Raw genomic sequence first — 23493 nt, forward strand, 5'->3', positions numbered from 1 at the left:
TATTGTAAAGCCATAGCATTTATCATCAGCTATTTGTTTCTTCCTGCTACCCCACCTCATATAATATGATATCCAAGGGAACTTATCTTATTCATTAGTGTATACCCAGTATCTAGAATAGTGTTGAGCATATAGTAGGTAGCCAATAGATAATTGTTGAATAAAGATTCTTTTCTTTTTAATTGAAGTATAGTTGATTTACAATGTTGTGTTAGTTTCTGGTATACACCAAAGTGATTCAGTTATACATACATATGTATATATTCTTTTTCAGATTCTTTTTCATTATAGGTTATTACAAGATATTGAATATACTTCCCTGTGCTATACAGTAGGGCCTTGTTGTTTATCTATTTTATATATATGAATCAAGATTTTTGTTGTTTTGAACATGAACTGTTGTTGATCGGAGGAGTGCTTAATTCTGTGCTGTGTGGTTCTTTTGGGGACATTTAGATCTAGTCATAGAACTTTACATTTTATTAAATCCCTTATTGAAATGAAAGATACAAAGGAAATATGATTTGTTCCTAGTGAATCCCTAGATATATATTTGGGACCAGAGATGTATATTTTCCAAGTGCAAACCACTTTCTAAAAATGATATTTTATAGTTTTGCCATGTGTCAAGATCAATCTCTTCCATCTACCCTTTTGAAAAGCATAACAGGTTTCCTCAATCTCCACTCTCCTATTTTTTCTGGTTCTCTATTCTTTCACAAAGGATCTATTCCTTTAGGCCAGTTGTTTTTCTGGGTCCCATCCCCTGGGTCTTTAGTGGATTCTTTCCATTCTCAGAATGGACTCAGAAAGGACACTTCTGGGCAGTTATCAGAACATCAGCATCTTCTCAGTGGAGAGTCAACAAAAATTCCAATAATTCAGTCACTGCTTGCAGTTGGCCATTGTGAGCTAGTTTTCCTACAGAAGTATTGTGACAAAATTCTCCCATTTACCTCGATCCTCAAAATTTCTTGGCTTCTGCAATTTTCCTGCCTCACTGTTATCTCAGTCTCCTTGTTCATCTATTTTAACTTTCAGATTTCATGTCCTGCTTTCTCTATTTCAATTTGATTGCTTTAATCTGATTTTCTGCCTCCATGTATTGAAGTTGGACTACATTCATTTTTTTTCTGAACCCAAGAGCTTCATTCAGGAAGCAACCTGAGTAGAGTTGTGTTTCAGCTTTTATTAAAGTAACATTCCACCTCTTTGTTCAGAGCCTCACAACTGCTCTCTTTTCTCTTGACCGGTTTTTCTCTTAATGCCTGTGAGAAGCCAGCTTCCTTGAATGTGGGAGGAGCCTGACTGAAACTACACTGATCCCCTTAGCTCATTTTCTTTTAACCTTCTTGATCATAATTGCTTAAATGTGTCAATTACTTTATTTCTTAGAAGGATCGTGTCTTTTGATTCATATCAAGGTTGGTAAGAATCCACCTCTCTCTCTTTTTAAAAATATTTATTTATTTATTTGGCTGTGTTGGGTCTTAATTGTGGCATCCAGGATCTTTTGTTGTGGTGCGTGGGCTCTCTGGTTGTGGCATGCAGGCTCTCTGGTTGTGGCATGAGGGATCAGTAGTTGCGGCACATGGCCTCTCTTAGCTGCCCCGTGGCACATGAAATCTTAGTTCCCTGACCAGGGATTGAACCCACATCAGCTGCGTTGGAAGGTGGATTCTTAACCACTGGACCACCAGGGAAGTCTCAGAATCCACCTTTTTTTGATGCGGTGGAACCAAATCCATCATCATCACCAAAGGTCCATGTCCCTGTGCTACTCTTTATTTACACCTTCATCATTGTTCTTAGACTATTGACAGCAACTTAAAGGCCTGTACTGTAAACTCAAACTGCATACATTTGTATCCTGGCTCTACCACTTCCTGGCTGAGTAAGGTTGGTCATTTATTTTAGCTCTCTGAGCCTCAGTTTCATAATCTGTATAATGACAATAAAAATATTTACTTCTAGGTTTGTTGTAATGCTTCAGTGAGATATTATAATGCAAAGCACTTTTAACAGTTACTTATTATTTTTTTCCTCTTCTACAATAATATGTACAACTTTGGAATAAGGAGAAGTAGTGGAAAGTTTTTTTTAAAGGCTTGGTTACTGCCATTTCACCTGGACCTGGAAGACTTGTTTTTCTGGGTGAAGAAATGTTTTCCCTGTGTGAAGGTTTCATAATCACAGTCAAGCAGGCCCACGAGCCCTGCCATTTAAAGTGGCTCCTCTCTTTTATCTATGACACTCATACCTACACCCTGGGAATGAGGACACTGGTCCAGCTCCTGAGAGTCTACAGGATAACCACTGAAGTCTCTTTGAATTCTATGCCATGATCCATGGCTGTGGATGACCAGAACTTGAGGTAGACACTCTCTGAATTTCATACCATGTGGAGGCATTCTGATTTCTTTGTTACCTTGACTGAGTTTTAAACAGGTAAGTGAAAGGGACGGAGGCACACAGTGAAGTCAGTTGTAGAACCAGTGTTTAATATGATCATCTGAGAAAGAGAAAAGGAGGCTTTTTAAGTTTTTCCAAGTTAAATCAGGAGAGTTAACTTGTGGAGTGGAGGGTATCTTATAATTTCAAAAAATGGCCCTAGAAGTGAGAATTTATCAGAAAAAAATGAATTCTATAAAAACAAGGGCAAAGTTGTTTATTTAAGAAGGTAAAACGTTACCCAAGTAGAGAGTTTCTATGAATATAAGTGTAAAATAAAAAGGAAGGAGAGATAAGTGACTATTAATGGAATTGTCTCTAAAACGTGTAAGTCCCAACATTACCCCCATGCTCCCTAATTCTAGAGTTCGTTGGTCACTGTAAAATCATAACATCTTCAGTGTATCTTTAACAGATTTTAAGGAACATATTAACCAAATGTACAAGTTTTGATTTGGCCATAAAAGTCCAGGAGAGCTATGATTCTCTAGGATTAATGAATAACATTTGTTTATTTGATTTACTTTAAGAAATCATTCTAAAATCTATTTACATATCTGTCCTCTCCAGGATGAATTTTATGTTGGTTCAGCAGATTGTTTACTGTTTTTTCTTCTTCCTTTTTTTTTTTTCATCCTCCCTGCTCAGTGCCCAACCCAAGTTCAAAGGCTGATGAGAGAGAAAATCTCATGAGGAGGTTTTACTCTAGGGAAGTTGTTCAGTGGATGGAATCTTGGCGCACAGAGAAAGATGTCAGGCTCTTTCTGGCTCCTTCTCAGCCTCGTTGCTGTAACTGCTGCTCAATCCACCACTGAGGAACAGGCCAAGACATTTTTGCTGAAGTTTGACCATGATGCTGAAGACCTGTCTTATCAAAGTTCACTTGCTTCTTGGAATTATAACACCAATATTACCGATGAGAATGTCCAAAAGATGGTGAGTTCTCATGGCTACATAGGGGTATTGGTTGCTTCTTAAAAATCAGCTTATTGCCCAGGAAACTGAAAAGGGAAATCAAAGAAATGCTCTGAGCTGTGAGATTGGATGTTTGCCTCAGTATTTCTGATTCTGGAGTCCCAGATGTCTGAACAATTGACCTCTGGTTTCACTTGGAAAATTGTTACAAAATAATTCACTGGTCTCAGTCCAGATTCTTGGAAACCGGTGAACATGCTTTAGAAAGTTGCCACAATAATTCTCATCATAGTCAGGCTTTCAAAGCATTTCACAGAAATGCCATAAATTATTGAGTGAATAATTTCCCTAAGCCTACAATGTCAACAGGAATGTCTAAAGACTCTCTACAAATGATCTATTAACTGAAAAAATGCAACTGGAGGCTTAGTGAAAGAGCTATCCAGTAATTAAGATTACCAGGGGTCGAGTGAGGCTGGACTTGGGAATTCCTTCTTTAATGGTCATGGAGCTATGAGGGACTCCCAGAGCATACGGGATCCACACAGCCTTCTAAGAAAAACCATAATCAAACTGGTTCTGACAAATCTCAGAATGCTCTGGGAAAGCAAGATGTTTTGTTTGACAAGTGCAAGGATTTAGGAAATTTCTTCCCTCACAGATCCCAAAGCAGTACTGGAAATGGAGCGACATTATTTAAGAAAAGTTTTTGTGACACTTGTACAGTAATACATTCTTTCAAAAATGTAGTTGAGGAGCTTATTTTTTCAAATAGTAGGTTGCATGTTTAAATTAAATTACTGCTACTCACTGGACAGATCCAATCTGAGACCTGCTGCCTCATTTGAATTCCTTAGGAGATTCCACCCCTCCCCCCCCCCCCCCATTTTTCTAAAGCTTAAAGAAATCCAGGAGATTTTGACAGCCCAGTGTTGTCATAGGAGAACATTTTTTTTCTTTTCTTGTCTCACATGTTGGTCTTACCTCTCCATCTCTTCACTGTTGCTTTTTTTCTCATTTTTTATTTGATCTCTCTTGGAAGTAGCTGAAGTGCATTGTGCATTTGTTTTGATTCTCAGCCGAATGGTCCTTAGGTAGTCATGGAGGTAGACTGGCATTGTGCCTAAGAGCTCTGGAGTCAGACTACCAAGGTCAAATCCTGGCTCCACCACTTTCTACCTGGGTGAACTTGAGCTAGTTAATGAACCTTTCTGTGCCTTAGTTTTTCTGCCTGTGGAAAACAACCTAACACTCATACTTGCCTCATAGGGTTGCTGTGACGACAGTTAATACACAAAACCACCAGAATAATGCTCAATGCTTGTGAGCCTGGGAGAACAATACAATATCATTGCTGTGAATGTGAGAGGGAGTTATAATTGCTGAAGAGACATGTAAGAGCTCTGTTGAGTGCCCAGATGCTGAGAAGGCATGTTGTAGAATGAGATGTTGTGATGTTTGTTCAAATCATCTCTGGATCATTAAGTGCTATCACTTTTGAATTGTGCTGGTTGATTAGAGGAAAGGCCAGAAATGAAAGGGCATAAATCCACAGTGTGGTCAAAGTGCAGACAGTATGGGCCCTTTAAAGAAAAGTGAAAATATCTGAATTCAAGAAGCAATACCTCCTTCCTCCAGCGGTGGTGAAGGGGCACGTTAGTGCATTAGTGCACCTGTGTGGATTTACCTGGGGAGGGGCAATGGACAGGGAGGGCAATGGCTCTTCTATTATCTTATCACATATATCGAGATCCCCTGATGAAACGGGCACTGCAGCTGGTGCTACAAGAGGTACCAAGATGAGCAGGAAGCTGAGATATGGTCCGCTGCTGGTGGCCACGCTCATATCAATAGAAGGAATTGGAGAAATGGAACATGTTCTCCAAGAAAGAGCCACTGGAATGATTTAGGGGGATCAGAGAGAGTTAGAAGAGAAAGTGGAATTACCTCTACAAAGCCTGACTCAAAAAGAAAAAAAATGAGTCTGAAATGGAACAAGAAAGGATAGAGTGTTCCCAGCTGTATTGGCCAACTCTCTTCAGACTGGAAAGGTAGTGCCTTTGAAACCTCAAAAGAGATAAATTTACAATAAATAGGAGGAGATGCTGTTTACATTACAGGTGGTGAAATTGGTAAGATTTGTAAAACTAGGCCGTTCTTTAAAAAAGTGAGACATTGAAAACTATAAATAGGTTTTTAAAGTATTCAAACGAACATTAAGGATTGTAGATCTACTGTGGGTGAGGAAGTATGGTTACGTGCATTTATGGACCCAGTTCTTTACCTTTCGCTGTATCAATGCCCAAGGTTATGTCACTTTGCAGTGCCATCCCACTGAAGGTGATGTGACTGTGTCCTTTGCCACGTGACTTACTTTGACCAATGGGCTGTTCGAGGACGTGATATAAGTGGAGGCTTGGAATGGATTTGAACAGTGGGCTTGTCCTTTGCACCTTTGCCTTTGCCATGAGAACATGCCTGGGTTGGTCACCTAAAGAGTGAGAGATGTATGGAATAGCTGTCCCCTCTGAAACCAACCCCCAGAGTTGTAAGCAAATCTAGCCAAGATCAGCAGAGCTGCCTGGCAACCCTCAGTGATTCTAGGCACGTAAACAATGAACGCTTATGCCATTGAGATTTTTGGTTGGTTGTTATGTAGTAGTATTATAGTAATTCTCTTCTCCGTAAAATGACATTACTTTTTTGCATTGCCCCTTCTTTGTAAGTTTATTGTTGGTTTTATTTTTGAAAGAGTCCTTTGTAAGTCAAAAGGATTTTTTTTTTTTTTGCAAAGTCAGAAGCTCTCTAGCAACATAGGAGGTCCCTAGACAATTTTTTTTTATCACTGGAAGAGAGCAAAAAGATCTCACCACTGGCAGGGGCATCCTGGTTCACTGTTCCAGTATTTGGCAGTAACTACTACAGCTGCCCCAAATTCCTGTGCACACAGCTGAAGGGGGTGTCGAAGACTGCCTTGTTGGAGCCCTGGAGGTCTCCAAGAACACTTTATAAATATTTCTTGTTGAGTTATCAGAAGTTGTGAAGAGAGAGCAAGAGGCCCACACTTACCCTTTGGGTGGTCAGAGCCCCTGAAGTCCTTGGGCACACTTGCTTCCTGGACCTGTTCCTCTGTCCACAGTGAACCCAGAGCCGGGTTATTTTAAGCTGCTATTCTGTACCCAGGGAAAGAATGTAGACTTCAACCCTGTCTCCAGTGAGTGTGTCCCACACTCCCCAACACATACAAGTACCCACACCCAGGTGTAAGAGTGGGGAAAGGTCAGTGTAATGCCGATACGATGCAATTTAGGAAATCTGATGCTATCTTGATTTTTCTGAGCTGGCTGTGATACCTTGGGCAAGTCACTTATTTTTTGTCTCATAAGGGGGTGGATGGGCCCAGCCAAGATTTTTCAGTGGAGAACAGTGGTGAATGGATAAGTTTCACATGTGGAGGATTAACAGGATTCCAGTGCATTGGAGGCCTTGTTCATACTAGTTTTTCTTTGTCATGAAGATTTGATAATGTCTCAGTTGAGTGGTGTAATTTGGTGAAAGCAAACTTGAGCAACTCAAAATGACATGCTTAATTCCATCCAAATTTGACAATTACTCACTGATCTAAGCACTCTGACAGGACACCAAGCAGCCGTCAGCTACACCCAGGGAGGGAGGCCTGGTGGTCAGGAGCTGCTGCTGCTTCTTAATGTGTGCCAGGTAACCGGGCCAAAGAGAATTCACTTAATTTTGGCGAAATCCTTTGGTTTGGAGCAGTTCCATGGGTATCTCAGATCTAGTTATAGGACCTAGGGAATAAGGTGGGTTTTTTTCTTTCTTTGCTGTTACTGTTGAGGGCTTTTAACAACAGCTTTGCTGAGATACAATTATGCACCATCAACTTCACCAATTTAAAGTATACTATTCAATGCTTTTTAGTATATTTGCAGAATTGTACAACCATCATCACTGTCTCATTTTAGAACATTTTTATCACTCCCAAAAGAAACTACATGCGCATTAGCAATCACTCTTCCTCCCCACCCCCCAGCTCTAAGCAACCACTAATCTACTTTCTGTCTCTACAGATTTACCTATTCTGGACATTTCATATACATGGAATTATACATTAGGTGGTCTTTTGTGACTGGCTTCTTTCACTCTGCATGCTGTAGCATGTATCGTTACTTTGTTCCGTTTTATTGCCAAATAATATTCCATTATATGCATTTTCTTTACTTTTTATTGTAAAAATCTTCAAACACATATAAGAGAAGAAAGACTAGTATGTTGAATCTCCTTATACCCATCACCCAGCTTCAGCAATTATCAAACACTTTGGCCAATCTTGTTTTATTTTTCTACCCAACCCCATGTTTATTGGATTATTTTGAAGGAAATTCCCAACATCATATAACTATGTATTATGTATAAATATTTCACCTTGTAGCTCTCAAAGTAAGAATTTTTAAAACAACCTTAATAACAGTACCATGTCAAAAACTTGACAATAATTCCTCAATATCATAAAATACCTAGTCGATTTTTAAATGTACCCTAATGTCTCCTTTAAAAATAGTTTCAGCTGGTTTTCCCTCTCTTGATCATTTTGGCATATGTACTTTAAGTCTCTTTTAGTCTATAGAGTCCCTCCCTCATCTTTTTGTTTGTTTTGTCTTGTTTTGCAATTTATTTGCAGAAGACCTGAATTGTTAGTCCTATAGAAACTCCCACTTTCTGGATTTGCTGATTGTGTTCCCATAGTGTTGCTTAACATGCTCTTTTGACCCCTGTGTTTTCTGTAAATGTACAGATCCGGGGCAGAGGTCAGCACACTTTTTCCCTAATGGGGGAGGCAGTAAATATTTCAAGCTTTGTGAGCCTACAGCCTCTATTCAACTCTGCCATTGCAGACCTGTCAACTCTGCCCTTGTAGCACAAAAGCAGCCATAGACAATACATAAATGGGTGTGAATACGTTCCAATAAAACTTTATTTACAAAAACAGATGGTAGGCAGAGTCCTGATCTAGAGACTTGATCAAAATCAGATTTCACTTGTGAGTTTTTTAATAGGTGTGGAAATTGACTTTATACTACTAGCAGGATGCGGGACTATTGAGCCAAGAAATTTAACAAGAAACTAGTTCAGGTTCCTAGAGCTCTGGAAAAAAGAAGCAAATTTAAAAATCTGTAGGGACCCTTTTTTTTTTTTATTATTATTTTTTTTGGGGGGTACACCAGGTTCAATCAACTGTTTTTATACACATATCCCCATATTCCCTCCCTTCCTTGACGCCCCCCCCTCGAGTCCCCCCCACCCTCCCTGCCCCAGTCTTCTAAGGCATCTTCCATCCTCGAGTTGGTGTAGGGACCCTTTTATGACCCAAAGTTCAAGGTGTTCCTACTTTACACAATAGATACAAATAAATTTAAGATAGACTAAAAATTAAATATAAAAAGCAAGACAAACTTTTATAAGGAAATATAGGTGACTCTTTGTTAGGAATGGTTTATTAAATGACTTTTGGTTGGGAATGGTTTATTAAATAAGAGACAAAAGGATGCATCTATAAAGGAAAAGACTGAGCAAATCAATTGCATTAGGATTAAAAAGAAATTTTTGCACACTAAAAGACATCATAAACGCAGACACACACAGACACACACAAGACAAGAAGCAGAGCTTGAGAAAACATTTGTGATACATATAATTCACAAAAGATTAACGGCCAGAATATATGAAGAAATTTACTAAGTGATAAAAAAGACAAAAATTCACTAGAAAAGTGGGGGAAAGATATGAGCAGCAAATGCATAGACGAGGAAATTTGAATATACATATATTTACATACCTCATAAGTATGTTTAGCCTCACCAATAATCGGAGGGATAACATCATATTAGTAATGAAATGCTGAGTTGACATAAAATCAGGTTTACCAAAATTTGACAATATCTACAGGAGTTGAAAATTGCTTTAACCCATCAATTCCACTTCTATGAATTCCCCCTGGAGAGCCTCACCTGTGTGCTCAAGAAACTTTGACTTGGGTTGCATCCTATGAAATTTGCATATTTGCAGGTTAAAATTAAATGTTCGCAATTTCATATGATTCAACCTAATTCAAGGATGTATATGGCAAAAAATATATAATACTTAAAAACAGGAAACACAATAAACATCCATAGATGAAAAATTATTAAATAAACTTGGATTTGGTCATATACTTAAATATTACATAGCAGTTAAGATGAGTAAAGTATATATACTTGAAAAACTGGAAAAAAAGGTAATGTTGAGTGAAAAAAGCAGAGGGGTTTTCTTTTTTTCCCAACTTTATTGAGATATAATTGACATAGAACATTGTGTAAGATTAAGGTGTACAAAATGTTGATTTGACACACATATATTGCAAAATGATTACCATGGGAGCAGTAGCCTTAGCTAACATCTACCTTATGTCACATGATTACCATGTCTTTTTCGTTGTGAGAACATTTGAGATCTACTCTCTTAGCAACTTTTGATTATATAATATGATATTATTGACTGTAACCACTAAATAAATATGTCTGAAGCAACGATTGCCAAGTGTCAACATTTAAAATATCTGAGTAGAGGTTTTCGTGATATTTGCTATGTTAGTAATACTATATTATATTTTTTTATTATGAAATATCTCAAATATATATCTGGTGGGCCACTTTCTGGCAGGATCCAATTTCAGGTATGAGTGGTTTTTTTCCCCTATGAGATAAAATTCAGAAAAAAATTAAAATGTTTGAACGCCACATCCCTTCCTCCCATCTGAAAACAGAAAAAATAACTTTTTGATTCTCAAGGAAAAGCAATAGAATTCATGTTGTTACAATTTAGATTATCTGCTTTGTTGAATAGAGTGCTTAAAAAATATGCAGGTATCTGGGCGTATTTGAAAAGTAACCAAGACAGTTTTCATCTTTGAATCTGATGTGGTTTTGAGAGCTATATCTGGAAACTGGGCCAGCATATGGGACCTGAGGGTGGGGGTGGGGGCTTCCCTGGGGGCCTGTTGGGCTCCAAGTTACTGCTTGGATGCTAAGGTTCCATTCGGTTTTTCATCTTCTGTCTTCAGGGAACTCTCATACCTACAGGGGAAGAAGTGGTTTAGGGGTTGATAGTGAGTTATAGAAACAAAGAAAATGAGATTTTAATTCTTTGCATTTCAAACAACTTATCACAAAAACATTTTAATTGTTTAAATAAAATGATCACAATTTGGGTAGAGACCACAGACCTATGGCTTAAGATGAAGCTCATATGAAAACATTTAAAAGCATAATGAAAGCATATTTAACTTGCCCATCATTAAGGGCCAAAAAGATCAGGATACCTTTTGGAATATTTTAAAATATAGTTTAGGATTTTACATTTTCAGTCCTTGAAATTACAAAGGATCTCTCATAGGATGAGAATATGGTATCCACTATAGTTATACATAGGAAGTCAGAGAGGGTTTTAACTTCCTGTGCTTGTACTGAGTAATGTGTATCTTGACCCCAAAATCAATGGCTGTGGAAATTTTTGCTGTGTTAGTTGCTGCTCTCTTGCCTTGCATAGAGGCAGCACGGGATGCCACTTGTTTGACCTGTAATGGTTCCTTTTGAACCCTGTAGCTATGTAAGTTACTGTATATGCTTCAGTTCATTCATCAGTCAAATCCAAAAATTACATATAGCTCTCAAGCACTGTCTCTGTTACTTGGATGGTATGCATGAACTGACTTTGATTCTCTTTATAACTGCTAAGCTGTCAGTTTTATTTAGGCTTGGGAGCCTTATAGTATGAATATGGAATAAATTGTAAATAATATTTAAAAGAACAGCATGGGATGGAACAGTGTGTCCCCAGGGGCCAAAATTCAAGGCAACATAAAGTAACATTTTTGTGATATAAAGTATAACAGTTGTATATGGTAGTGATAAATAAAATAAAACAGATATCGTCAAAGTTCCCACATGCAGTATAATTTTTAAAAAAATATTTTAAGACTGAGGCCTTTTGGGGATTTTAAGCTGTTTCCAAAGTAGATTGAAAAGAAAAGAATTGCCTTAATTTGGGATCAAAGTTTCACCAGAAATTTTGCTGTAAATCTTCCTGGATTGGATGAAAAGGGGTAGGGACTAAGAGCTGAGTGGTGGGTTGCATAAATGAATTTGTGCTGTAGACCAAACTCCTCTTTCCATAGCTCACTCCCTCTCACTCTGGCATGTGAGAGAGAAGACCAGAATGTGTCGAATCCAATCTATAGCCAATGGTTGAGAGCATTAGCTTTGGAGGTAAACATACCTGGGTTGACACCCTGGCTCTTCCAGTTACTAGCTGTGTGACCTAGGCAAAGTTACTTACCTACTCTGTGCCTCATTTATCTCACTTGTGAAGTGGAGACAATCACAACTACCTCACAAGATTGTTTGTGAGGATTAATTGAGAAGTAGTTCCTGAGGGGTTGTGTGTGCTCAATAAAGAGAGGAATCATTTTCCATTTCACTGTGACTAGTCCCTTCACCTCTTGTCTGACCCATTGTTGTCCCTTTCATGCACTACTTTCATCATGTCACACACCTACTTACAACCTCTAAGTGACTCCCTAGGATTTACAGGATAAAAGTAAAATTCCTTGGCCTAGAAAGTGCAGTCATGCTTGGAGTCCTGCTTTGGAATGTGTACTAGTTATCTATTGAGTAAAAGATTACCACAAGTGTAGTAGCTTAAAATAACACACATTTATTGTCTCACAGTTCCTGTGGGGGCAGGGATCCAGGCACAGCTTAGGTGAATCTGCTTCTGAGTCTCATAAGATTATAATCAAGGTCCTGGCTATAGCTGTGGTCTCATCTGCATCTCGACTGGGGATGAATCCGCTTCCAAGCTAATGTGGTTAGTGGTAGCATTCAGATCCTCATCTGCTGCTGGACTGAGGTCCTTAAGATGTCAGTCAGAGGCCATCTTCATGTGGCCTTATAAGATAAACATGACAATCTTATGTAACATAAACATGTATACCCTGTCACTCTTGCTATATTCTCCTGGTTAGAAGCGAGTCACAGGTCCTTCTCACACTCAAGGGGTGGGAAACACACAAGGGTGTACTACTAGGAAGTAGGGATCATGGGAGCCATCTTAGAGTCTGTCCATCACAGGATCCAGGATTCAGATACTGGCTGTTAGTTGCCAGCTCCACTGTTTATTTCTCTTAGCCCCTTTCTACACACACGAAAAAAAAAATGGAAATAGAATAATTTTCTATCTCACGGGGTTGTTAAGAAGACCAAATGAGGTAAATTATTTTGCAAAGTACTCTACACCCATCTATTTCCTACCTACTTTAAGGTCTGTCTTAAGTTCCACCTCCTCCATGAGGGCTTGCCAGATCTGGTCCCTGTAACAGGAAGTGCTTGGCCCCACTCATAGTTTCACGTTATCATATGCTCTTATGTTTCAGTAATGAAACATTCATGATGCATATCTTGTCTGTTCAATAAAACTGTCAGCAACTTAAGGACAAGGACTTTTTTCCCTATAAGTGATAAAGTAGCTATCATTTTTTAATGCTTAGGATGTACCAGGCACTCTGATAGGCATTTTATCATTTGTTAAATTTTCTTGTACTTACAACAACCCTTTGAGGTAAGTTCTACTATTACAGTCATTTTACAGGTAAGGTAACATGACTCAGAGAGGCTAAGTAATTTGCTCAAGGTCACACAGCTAGTCAGAGGTGTCTGACCCCAGGAATGGAGTTCTTACTTGCCTCCTATGCTACCTCTTTTATATGGCCTGGAGAAGTACAATGTACAAAGTAGTTGCTCATTTTAGTCTTTGATAAGTGGAAGTGAGCTTGTGCACTGAGAGAAAACTGCTTTGGATAAGTCTGGAGAAGTCCGCTTGCCTGCTGATGGTCAAGATAGGGGGCAAGTGAATCCTGGCACTGTCACCTGCTTATTGGTTTCTTTGGCTGGTAGAAAATCATCACGGCTACCAAATGGCCACATCCTGGGCATCCTTGATTTAAGATCAAGGGGATCATAATTTAAGATCACAATCTCTGGTAAATCACGGCACCATGGTACTTCATGCAAACTAGTTCTCGTTTCTCATGGTTCTCATCACCATGAGGAAGCTGTATTCCCAGGAAGTCCGCTCCGAGCTCTGCTGGGCTCTGCGTTTAGAGCATTGATCCTTGAATCCTTGAGCAACTCACCCACGTCACAGTGCTAAGGCCATACATTCCAGGGCCCCACAACATGAATCATCTGTGAGAATTCACTTCCATTTCTGGGGACAGGACCCTTGGGAAAAATAAGCACTAGGCCAGAAAGAGAGAGTGACCAAGAGTGGCTTGGTCACTCTTAAGCTAAACCTTGACCTTCAGCAAAGTAGAGAATTAAATCACTCAGGAAATATTAGATGTTCCACCAGATGTTCTTTGGACTCTCTCTTCTGTTCTATCTATTCGAGCAGTCCCATTCTAACTTCAACTTTTGGTTTGGTTTTGTGTCTTTTTTTGCCGTTTCAGAATGAAGCCAGGGCCAAATGGTCTGCCTTTTATGAAGAACAGTCCAAGGCTGCCAAAATGTTTTCACTAGAAGAAATTCAGGATCTCACACTCAAGCGCCAGTTGCAGGCCCTTCAGCAGAGTGGGACCTCAGCGCTCTCGGCAGATAAGAGCAAACGAGTATGTGACATGCAAGCACGGATCCCAAGAATTGAAATATTTGGGAAATCTTAAACATTAATATCACCCAGGGCTGCTTCCTTTATCTGCAAAGATAGCAATGCTCACAATAGAAAAGAGCTGTGTGCCTTGGTAGGGTGGCCACATAATTTATCATCCAAACTGGAATCCTTTGAGAGTGAAGGAAGACGCAGGTATGTTAGGACACATCATTAAACCAGGATTGTCAGGGCGCTGTGGTGTATTATGGACACAGTGACAGAGGTCACCTTCCTGAGGATCAGGCACTTAGTCTATGTCTGTGCGTCTCAACTGAGAGTGATTCTGCCCACCAGGGACATTTGAATATATCTGGAGACATTTTGGCCGTCACGACTGGTGAGGGGTGCTATTGGCATCTAGTGGGTAGGGATGCTGCTAAACGCTCTACAAGGCACAAGGAAGCCCCCAAAGACAAGAGTTGTCTGGTCCAAAGTGTCAATGATGCCAAGCTTGAGAAGGCCTGTATGTCGTCTGATCCTCTCCCACCCCTTTAATTCTCAACTCTCCTCTGCAACTTCTTTAACAAGTGGCTAAACCACCCCAGCTCAAACCACTTTAGGGATGGGCGCATCACTTCTTTCCAAGACATCAGTTCCATATGTGGGTCCCTCTGACTGATGGCAAGATACTCCTTCCACTGAGCATAAAGTGCTTTACCTCTACTTTGTACCGCCTTCTGGAGCCAAATTGCTCTCTCCTATAATAGTCTTTAAATAAAAGAAGGCAGATAATTTTTTTTAAACTAGTCGAGTCTTTTCTTCTCTAGGCTAAACATCCTTCACTTTGTCAATTTTTCCTTATACGATGGTTTCAAGTTCCCTAACCAGTCCTAGTTGCTGGCTTCATTTTGTCAGTATCCTTGGACTGAACACAGTCCTCCGAGTGGGTTCGGGTCTGCACGGAGGTGAGCGGGGGTACAACATCCTGCCTCCTGTGCTTTACACCTACTAAGAGAGTTCAGGACTACATTAGGCTTTTGTTTGCTTGCTTTGGTTTTTTGACAGTCAAATTCCATGGTCAATTGATATCAACATCACTATCAAGAAAGTCTCTAAATCCCTTCCACCAATGTTGCTCCGAAAATGATACCTTTTAAAACACTATTCTTATGTGGGTAGTTTCTCTAAATTCAAGAAAGCCTGTATTTACCCCTGTTAAAATAAGAATCTCTCATCCCATCTCTCTAGCCCAGGAGTCAGCAAACTTTCTTTCTATAAAGGGAACGATAGTAGACATTTTAGGTTTGTGGGCCATACTGTCTCTGCCCAATGAGTCAGCTCTGCTGCTGTAGCGGGAAATCAGCCACAGCTAACACAGAAATAAATGGGTGTGGCTGTGTTCCAATAAAACTTCACAAAAACAGGCAGCAGACAGGATTCAGTCTACAAATCATAGTTTACAGACCCTTGATTTAACCTATTGAAGTATTTCTCTCTAAAAGATTTGGCTCTTTAAGATCAAAGTCTTTCTCGGTTGCTTGCCCTCTGGTACTGTGTTCTTATCTGCATCTATAAGAAGAAAAATGCACAATAAGGACAAAGATAAAACCATATGGTGTGTATCTTCCTACAAGTTGATATTTATTATTCTGCATTCTTTGGGGCCCATTATTCAAATAGTTATTAATCCACTTTATTTTATCCCTTTCACGCTTCCGCATCTTTTCCACAAGGGCACCATGTGAGACCTTGCCCATTGCTCTGTTATTATCTGGAGCTTGGTCTAGTCTAGGTGGAAATTGGACATTGTATTTTTAAAGATCCCCAGATAATTCTGACGTGCAGCCAGGATTAAAAATCACTGAAAAGCATGTAAGAAGAGCTTGAAGTGTTTGGGAAGAGGGGAGACTCAAGGATGCATGAATTCAGTGGAGAGCAAAGAGGGGAGATCGGAAAAGCAGGTAGAGAAAGAGACCAGGAGGGGTTTTGTGCCATGGTAAGGAACTTGGGTTTATTCCTTTGGGCTGTGAGATCTCACTGAAGTTTTAAGCATGGGATCTATTTCATGTTTTAGGATAATGGCTCTTGTAGCAGAGTGAAAGAATAACGGATGAGAGAAACAGGAGAAGGGGAAGCAGGGCCATTCATCCAATCCAGTGCTTCTTAAATCATCTATGGGAGAGAACCAGTTCCTCCCTCCTCCCTCCCTCCCTTCCTTCCTCCCTCCCTCTCTCCCTCCCTCCATCCCTCCATGCCTCCTTTACTCCCTCACTTCTTCCCAATCTTTCTTTATTTCCAATCCATCACAGATCAATGCTTGGTTGATTTCATTGATCACATGCTTAGATGTCATGGAAATATCAAATTGTTTTTAAAAGTTTATAAACATTTATTCTGTCAATTCCTGTGCTTCTCATAGACCAGAAGCAAACTATTTGCTGACTTGCACTGGTCCATGGATCATACTTTGAGTAGTGCTGCTTTAGTCTATTACCTTTATGCTCCTTTACCTACAAGGTAAAATTTAAACTTTTCAGTAAGGCATAGAAGGCTGCTCATGAGCTGCCCCTGCTTCCCTCTCTATTCTCCCATCCTCCATGCCCCTCAATCAACACCACTACACCAGTTTTCTCTCTCATGTCACCACTGCCTGCAAATGCCTTGTCTTTCTCAACCTTCTTCCATCTTGTAGGCTCTATCCTCTACCTCTCTTCTCTACTTGACCAATTCCTACCTCTTTTCCAAGACACAGCTCTAATGTACCCCTTCTTTGAAGCCATTTCTGAATCTCCAGATTATTAATTTATCCACTCCCCCCTATGCTGCCACATCGCTTTTTGGTGACAGTTATAGTACCTGTCACTCTCTTATGTAATCATTGATTTCATGACTGTCTCACTGTCACATGATTGTGGGGTCCTTGGGGACCAGTGGCTCATTCATGTCATAATTTTTAGAGTGTAGGGTATAGGAGATGTTCAATAAATGTGCACTCAGTGAAGGCTGAATGGAACAAGAAATGCACTGCCCTGTGCGTGTGTGGATGAGAAACATTCTTGGGATTTTGGTAGATCTGTTTTTTTTTTTTTCAGTCTAGTTGATGATGGGAAAATTTAACTGAGATGTTCCAACCCTACATAAAAGAAGGTACTTGGCCAAGAAGATGTGAATTGCTGTATTTTGAGGCATAAAAAAATCACATGGTTGAAAGGACATCTCTACATTAGCATTCTCTTTTGTACATCTCCCACTTTTAACACTGTTTATTATCTTTAATTTGCAGTTGAACACGATTCTAAATACAATGAGCACCATCTACAGTAGTGGGAAAGTTTTGGACCCAAATACACAGGAGTGCTTAGTACTTGAACCAGGTGGGCTATTAATTTTGAACAGTGATTATAAAATTTACTTTTTTTTTATTGCAGTCTTTAAAAATGAGATTAACATTAAATTAACATTAACATTGTGCCTTTCAGATGGATACTCCAAAGAGGAGAAGAGTCAAAACGTGTGTGTTTCAGCACACAGATGCTCTTTTAAGTTTTAACAAAACTGCACTGTAGATCCTGTCACACTCAAGTAATTTAACTAAGTTAGTAGTTCAATGACCTTGGTGCTTTTTTTTCTCTGCAGAAATATTTTGAAACTATAATAAGTCTGAGGAAATGAATGAATCATGAGATTTCATTGAACAGCTTAATGACCTTGATGTCTGCCAGCCTTTTAATTCTTTAAATTTCATATAATTCTTCACAAATAAAAACTTTACAAATACATGTTTATTTTCCTTTGGGTGCTTGGCGATAACAGGTTTGGACGACATAATGGAAAACAGCCAAGACTACAGTCGGAGGCTCTGGGCTTGGGAAGGCTGGAGGGCTGAGGTCGGCAAGCAGCTGAGGCCATTGTATGAAGAGTATGTGGTCCTGGAAAATGAGATGGCCAGAGCCAACAGTGAGTTTGCTGGGCTGTGGCGGGTCTGAAGCTCTCTACGGGGCTGCAGGGCTATTTCTCATGAATCACCAAGCCTTCCCTTTGATATGAGGGGTATCTCTAAACTAACAATCACCTGCTGAACAATTCAGGTTATGTGTCTCAAAGAGGAGACCACTAGGGAATAAGGAAAGGTGAATTGACATTCTGCAGTTGAAAGGGCTCAAGGGTGAGACTAAGTTACCAGGCCTCAAACAAATCATTTGTCTGGGAAGGGCTTAGGCCCCCAAGTGTTCTTGAGGTAGTCTGGGGATTGACAGATGCTATTTACCAGAAAGGATGAGAGATGGACACCATCTATCCCCTAAACTCCCATCTGGCCACAGTTCATTCTCAAAGGTCATTTGTGTGTTTACCTCAGAGCGGTGTTCTAGAAGGAGACAAATCAGAGTAGTTTAGGCTGGAAACCTACTATTCTCTGCAGTTGTAATTATAACTCAAATCATGTGGTCATCAAAATCCTAACATGGGGAGGAATTTCCACATATCTTATCCTCCTGCCTGAATAATGAGCCGAAGCCGTGGCATTATGAGTAAATTTATGCTTTGGTCATTCCCTGCCTCCTGGTGTTGAGGAAGGAAAAACATTTTTCATCTGTTCTTTCTAAATGTCTTTCACCACCGCTTAAACTCATATTCGCAAGCCACAGGCAAGCCGGAGACAGAGCCCATTGCCACATCCTTCCATCCAAATATTTACTTCTCTCCTCATCTTCCTGAGCATCCATTGCCAACGTGCGTGTAAAAATAAAAATTGCTAAAATACATTTGCAAACCGTATTAGCTATTACCCCGACACAAGCTTGCATTTCCTGATAACGAGATACTACACGAAACACACATACAGTTTGCCAACAAACACGGGCCCACTATGGCCATGTCCGAGATGAGTTGGGATACACTTGAAAATATAAGGCCCTGAACAAAATGAGAATTTAAAGATCCAATCGCATATTTTAAAGCTAAAGATGTAAACTGACCTGTGGAGAGAGTAGACTCTCCGGGGCTAGGAGACTAGGAGTGCGCCTCTGCCCCTCACCAGTTGTGTGACCTTGGATGAATCATTTACCCGGCCAAGAGCAGGCTGTCACCCTGCACCATGGGGATTATAATACTATCCATCTTGTAGAGTGTTTGTGCTTATTAAATGAGGTAATGAATTAAATTTCAGGCACATTAGCTAGTATTATTATTTATTTGCATCCTTTGAGTTGATATTTGACAGGTCTTTGGAGTTTTTTTTAACCTCCCAGGAAAGCTGTTCTATGTATACTGTGGTTTATCTCTTTCTTTCCAAATGTTCTCATCTTTCTTCTTTTTAAAAACAGATTATGAGGACTACGGGGACTATTGGAGAGGGGATTATGAAGTGACGGGGGCAGGTGACTATGACTACAGCCGCGATCAGCTGATCACAGATGTGGAACGTACGTTTGCAGAGGTAATAAGGAACTGTCCGCAGAGACAGATGTAAGGCAGTGCGTGGGAAGAAGAGACAGGGACCAAAAGCACTCTGGCTTGTTCTTAGCACACTGGCTGGTCACTCCCAGGCCTCAGAGTTATGGAATATTACAACTTGAAAAGATTGTAAGCAATCGCAGGGCAACTCCTACGGGTGATCAGAATTGCTCTGCTTTTCTCTCCCTTTCAACCACTGACCAACAGTTAACAATAGCAAGATTATGAGAAGGAAAGATTGTACAAAGGAGTGGTCTTTTAGACCATAAGAATGAATGGGTTTCATGGGCTACCTGGGGCCAGTGCTGTCTTCCTTTTTTAGCAGAGCCATAGGCTTTGCTTCCTTCCTCAGGACAATTGTCACTGTTGTTTCCTTATCTTTGGGGAAGGGAGAGTCCTATTAAAAGTGCCCATAGACACTTCTCAGTGTCTCCCTCTTCCTTCATTTTGACCCCCACGTCCCCTCCTTACCCCTATGCCTTCCAACTTCTTATGTGAAGCTATTCTGTCATAGCCATAGTTGGGCAGAGCTATCAAAAATGGAAGTAGGACAAACAAGTCCCCCCCCACCCTGCAAAAGAAATGCGCAAAAGATTTGAATAAGTACATCACCAAAGAAATTATACAAATGGCAAATAAGCAAGTAAAACGTTATTAGGGAAAAGCACATTAAAACCATGATTAAAAACAACTGCAAATAGAGTTACTATATGATCCAGTGATCCCACTCTTGGGCATATATCCAGAAAAGATGAAAACTAATTCAAAGATACTTGCACCCCAGTGTTCACTGCAGCACTATTTACAACAGCCAAAACATGGAAGCAACCTAAGTGTCCATTGACAGATGAATGGATAAAGAAGATATGGTACATATACACAATGAAATATTACTCAGGCATAAAAATGAATGAAATAATGCCATTTGCAGCAACATGGATGGACCTAGAGATTATCATACTAAGTGAAGTAAGTCAGACAGAGAAAGACAAATATCATATGATATCACTTATATGTGGAATCTAAAAAATGATACAAATCAACTTATTTACAAAACAAAAACAGACTCACAGACATAGAAAACAAAATTTTGGTTACCAAAGGGAAGTGGGGGAGGGATAAATTAGGAGTTTGTGATTAGCATATACACACTACTATATATAAAATAGATAAACAACAAAGTTCTACTTTATAGCACAGGGAACTATACTCACTATCTTGTAATAACCTATAATGGAAAAGTATCTGAAAAAGAATATATCTATGTGTATATATATATATGTATATATATATATATATATATATATATATATATATATATATCTCAATCACTTTGCTGTACACCTGAAACGAACACAACAGTGTAAATCAACTATACTTCAATTAAAAAAAAATCCCATTACATTCCGACCAGAATGACTGTGATTAAAACAGACTGACAGGGACTTTCCTGGTGGTCCAGTGGGTAAGACTGAGCTCCCAATGCAGGGGGCCTGGGTTCAGTCCCTAACTGGGGAACTAGATCTGGCATGCATGCTACAACTAAGAAGTCTGCATGCCGCAACTAAAGATCCCGCTTGTCGCAACTAAGACCCGGTGCAGCCAAAATAAGAAAAAACAAAACAAACAAATGAAAAACCAGACTGACAATACTAAGTGTTGGTGAGGCTGTGGAGGCACTGGAGCCCTCAAACACTGCTGACAGAAATGTAAAATGGTACAGCCATTTTGGAAAGTGCTTTGGCAGTTTCTTAAAAAGTTAAGCACATACTTACCATATCACTAAGGTATTTCACTGTTCACGATCTATGTGAGAGAAATGAAAACATATAGCCATACAAAGACTTATACATGAATGTTTATAGAAACATTACTGGTAATAGCCCCAAACTGGAGACAACCTAGTCATCCTTCAACTGGTGAATTTTATCCATAAGATATAAATGAAGCAAACTCTGATGTATTCATACAATGAAATGCTACTCAGTAATAAAAAGGAAAGAACACTGATACTTGCAACAACATGGATAAACATGAAAAACATTATGCTGGGACTTCCCTGGTGGTGCAGTGGTTAAGAATCCTCCTGCCAATGCAGGGGCTATGGGTTCAGTCCTTGGTCTGGGACGATCCCACCATGCCGCGGAGCAAGCCCATGCGCCACAACTACTGAGCCTGCGCCCTAGAGCCCGTGAGCCACAACTACTGAGCCCACGTGCCACAGCTACTGAAGCCCATGCGCCTAGAGCCCTTGCTCTGCAACAAGAGAAGCCACCACAGTGAGAAGCTCAGGCACCACAACGAAGAGTAGCCCCCGCTCGCTGCAACTAGAGAAAGACCGCGCACAGCAATGAAGACCCAACGCAACCAAAAAAAAAAAAAAAAAAAAAAAGAGTGTAAACCTATCAATAAATAGAATAATAAAAAAAATTATGCTAAATGAAAGAAGCCAAACAGAAAAGGTCACAATATTGTTGGATTTCATTTATATGAAATGTGCAGAATAGGCAAAACTACAGAGAGAGAAATCAGTTCAGTGATCACCTGGGGCTGGAGGTGGGAATGGAGTGGACTGCAAATGGGTACAAGGAAACTTTGGGGGATGTTGGAAATGTTCTAAAACTGAACAGTAGTGATGGTTGTCCAACAGTATACTTTTATTAAAACTCCCGAAACTATATACTTTAAAATGGGTGGATTTTATGGTATGTAAATGGTGGTTCAATTTAAAAATGAAGGAAGTGGGTAGCATCTTAAAAATGAATATTTTTTTGCATCTGCCTTCCTTTTGGGATCTGTATCCCTCTAGGTGTGTTCATTGCTTTATGCAGTGGAACTAGTCATCATCAATGTCTGGGAAGAAGGAATGCTTTCAAACTCTCCAGAATATTTCCAAGGAGAAGAAATTAGAACTTAGGGAAATTCTACTTGTCTAAAGAAGCTCCTGTTTTTAGTGTTGGGGATTGGAAATTGGAGTAGGCTACTGTTGGTCTTAAACTCTCTTCCTGGGCTTTTCAGATTAAACCATTGTATGAACAGCTTCACGCTTATGTGAGGACAAAGTTGATGGATGCCTACCCTTCCCATATCAGTCCGACTGGCTGCCTCCCTGCCCATTTGCTTGGTAAGAAACTCCAGGAATTCTCTGTGTACTTTGCTCTTTGTTATTTCCACCAATAAAGTTGTTTTTTTGGAGTGAGGCCCAACTTCTGAAAAATTCTGTGAATGAAGTTAGTAACATTATAGAAATCACATTTTGAAAGCACTGTCTTCAGCAGAAAAGTAATTTTAAATTGTTCTCTATTGCATTACTTTATACATAAAGAGTTATGTTGGCCGCAGTCTATAGGATAAAGGGGTTATTCCAGATCACTAGAGAAATGAGAGTGGAAATGGGGAAAATAAGTTTTATTATTCAGTTTGGTTGGCTAATCCTTGAGGTGGAACTTTAACATCATATTGTCAGAGGAAAGAAGCTTGGTGGGCTGAGGGAGGTCAAGGGTGAGAGAAAGACTCTCGAGAATTAAGGTATAGCCTGAGTAAAAGCTTCGGAAGTTCATTGTTCAACTGTGACAGTTTCTTTTGCTGAAAAGTACTTGGTTTGGAATCATATGAGTAATGAATGAAGTCTTCATCATGAAGGAAGATGCCTAGTTTAGGAGGAGAAGCAATCTTCCGAGAACTTTGGATCCTGCCATAGAGCTTTTGTAGACCATGCAAGACCTGGGGCCCTTTATTGAACCTCCTTATTCCCCGTCAGAGAGTGGTCATCCTTCCTCCCATCTCCCCCACCCCAGAAGCTGAGGCCAAATAAAATATGTGTTTGAAAAGTTCATGTCCTGCATACATAGCATGCCAACTACAGTCAAGCTAAGTTGCTGGTAGCTGATTCTCCACAGCCAAGCCTCTCTCTTAGCAGGAGGCAATCTGGACAAAGAACCAGTGGAGACTTGCTCCTCTAAAGCAATGTGTAAA

General features: G+C 39.8%; 1 protein-coding gene across 6 annotated transcripts in view; it reads left to right on the forward strand.

The window, feature by feature from the left end:
• The first annotated feature begins 2267 nt into the window (after positions 1–2267).
• ACE2 (angiotensin converting enzyme 2) overlaps positions 2268–23493 on the forward strand; it is a 44893-nt gene continuing 23667 nt past the window's right edge. For 2 of the 6 annotated variants that reach the window (XM_057717722.1, XM_057717723.1), the window contains exons 1-7: positions 2273–2448; positions 3100–3387; positions 13925–14083; positions 17348–17438; positions 17878–18021; positions 19389–19501; positions 22537–22642. In XM_057717722.1, the coding sequence (XP_057573705.1) occupies positions 3202–3387; positions 13925–14083; positions 17348–17438; positions 17878–18021; positions 19389–19501; positions 22537–22642 (799 nt within the window). In that variant the 5' untranslated portion in view covers positions 2273–2448; positions 3100–3201. Of the gene's footprint in view, positions 2449–3099; positions 3388–13924; positions 14084–17347; positions 17439–17877; positions 18022–19388; positions 19502–22536; positions 22643–23493 lie in introns of those variants that run through there. The other 4 variants (XM_057717724.1, XM_057717726.1, XM_057717725.1 and 1 more) reach the window with 4 other exon arrangements.

The sequence above is a fragment of the Hippopotamus amphibius genome, chromosome X (genome assembly GCF_030028045.1).
Source record: "Hippopotamus amphibius kiboko isolate mHipAmp2 chromosome X, mHipAmp2.hap2, whole genome shotgun sequence".
Lineage (NCBI taxonomy): Eukaryota > Metazoa > Chordata > Mammalia > Artiodactyla > Hippopotamidae > Hippopotamus > Hippopotamus amphibius.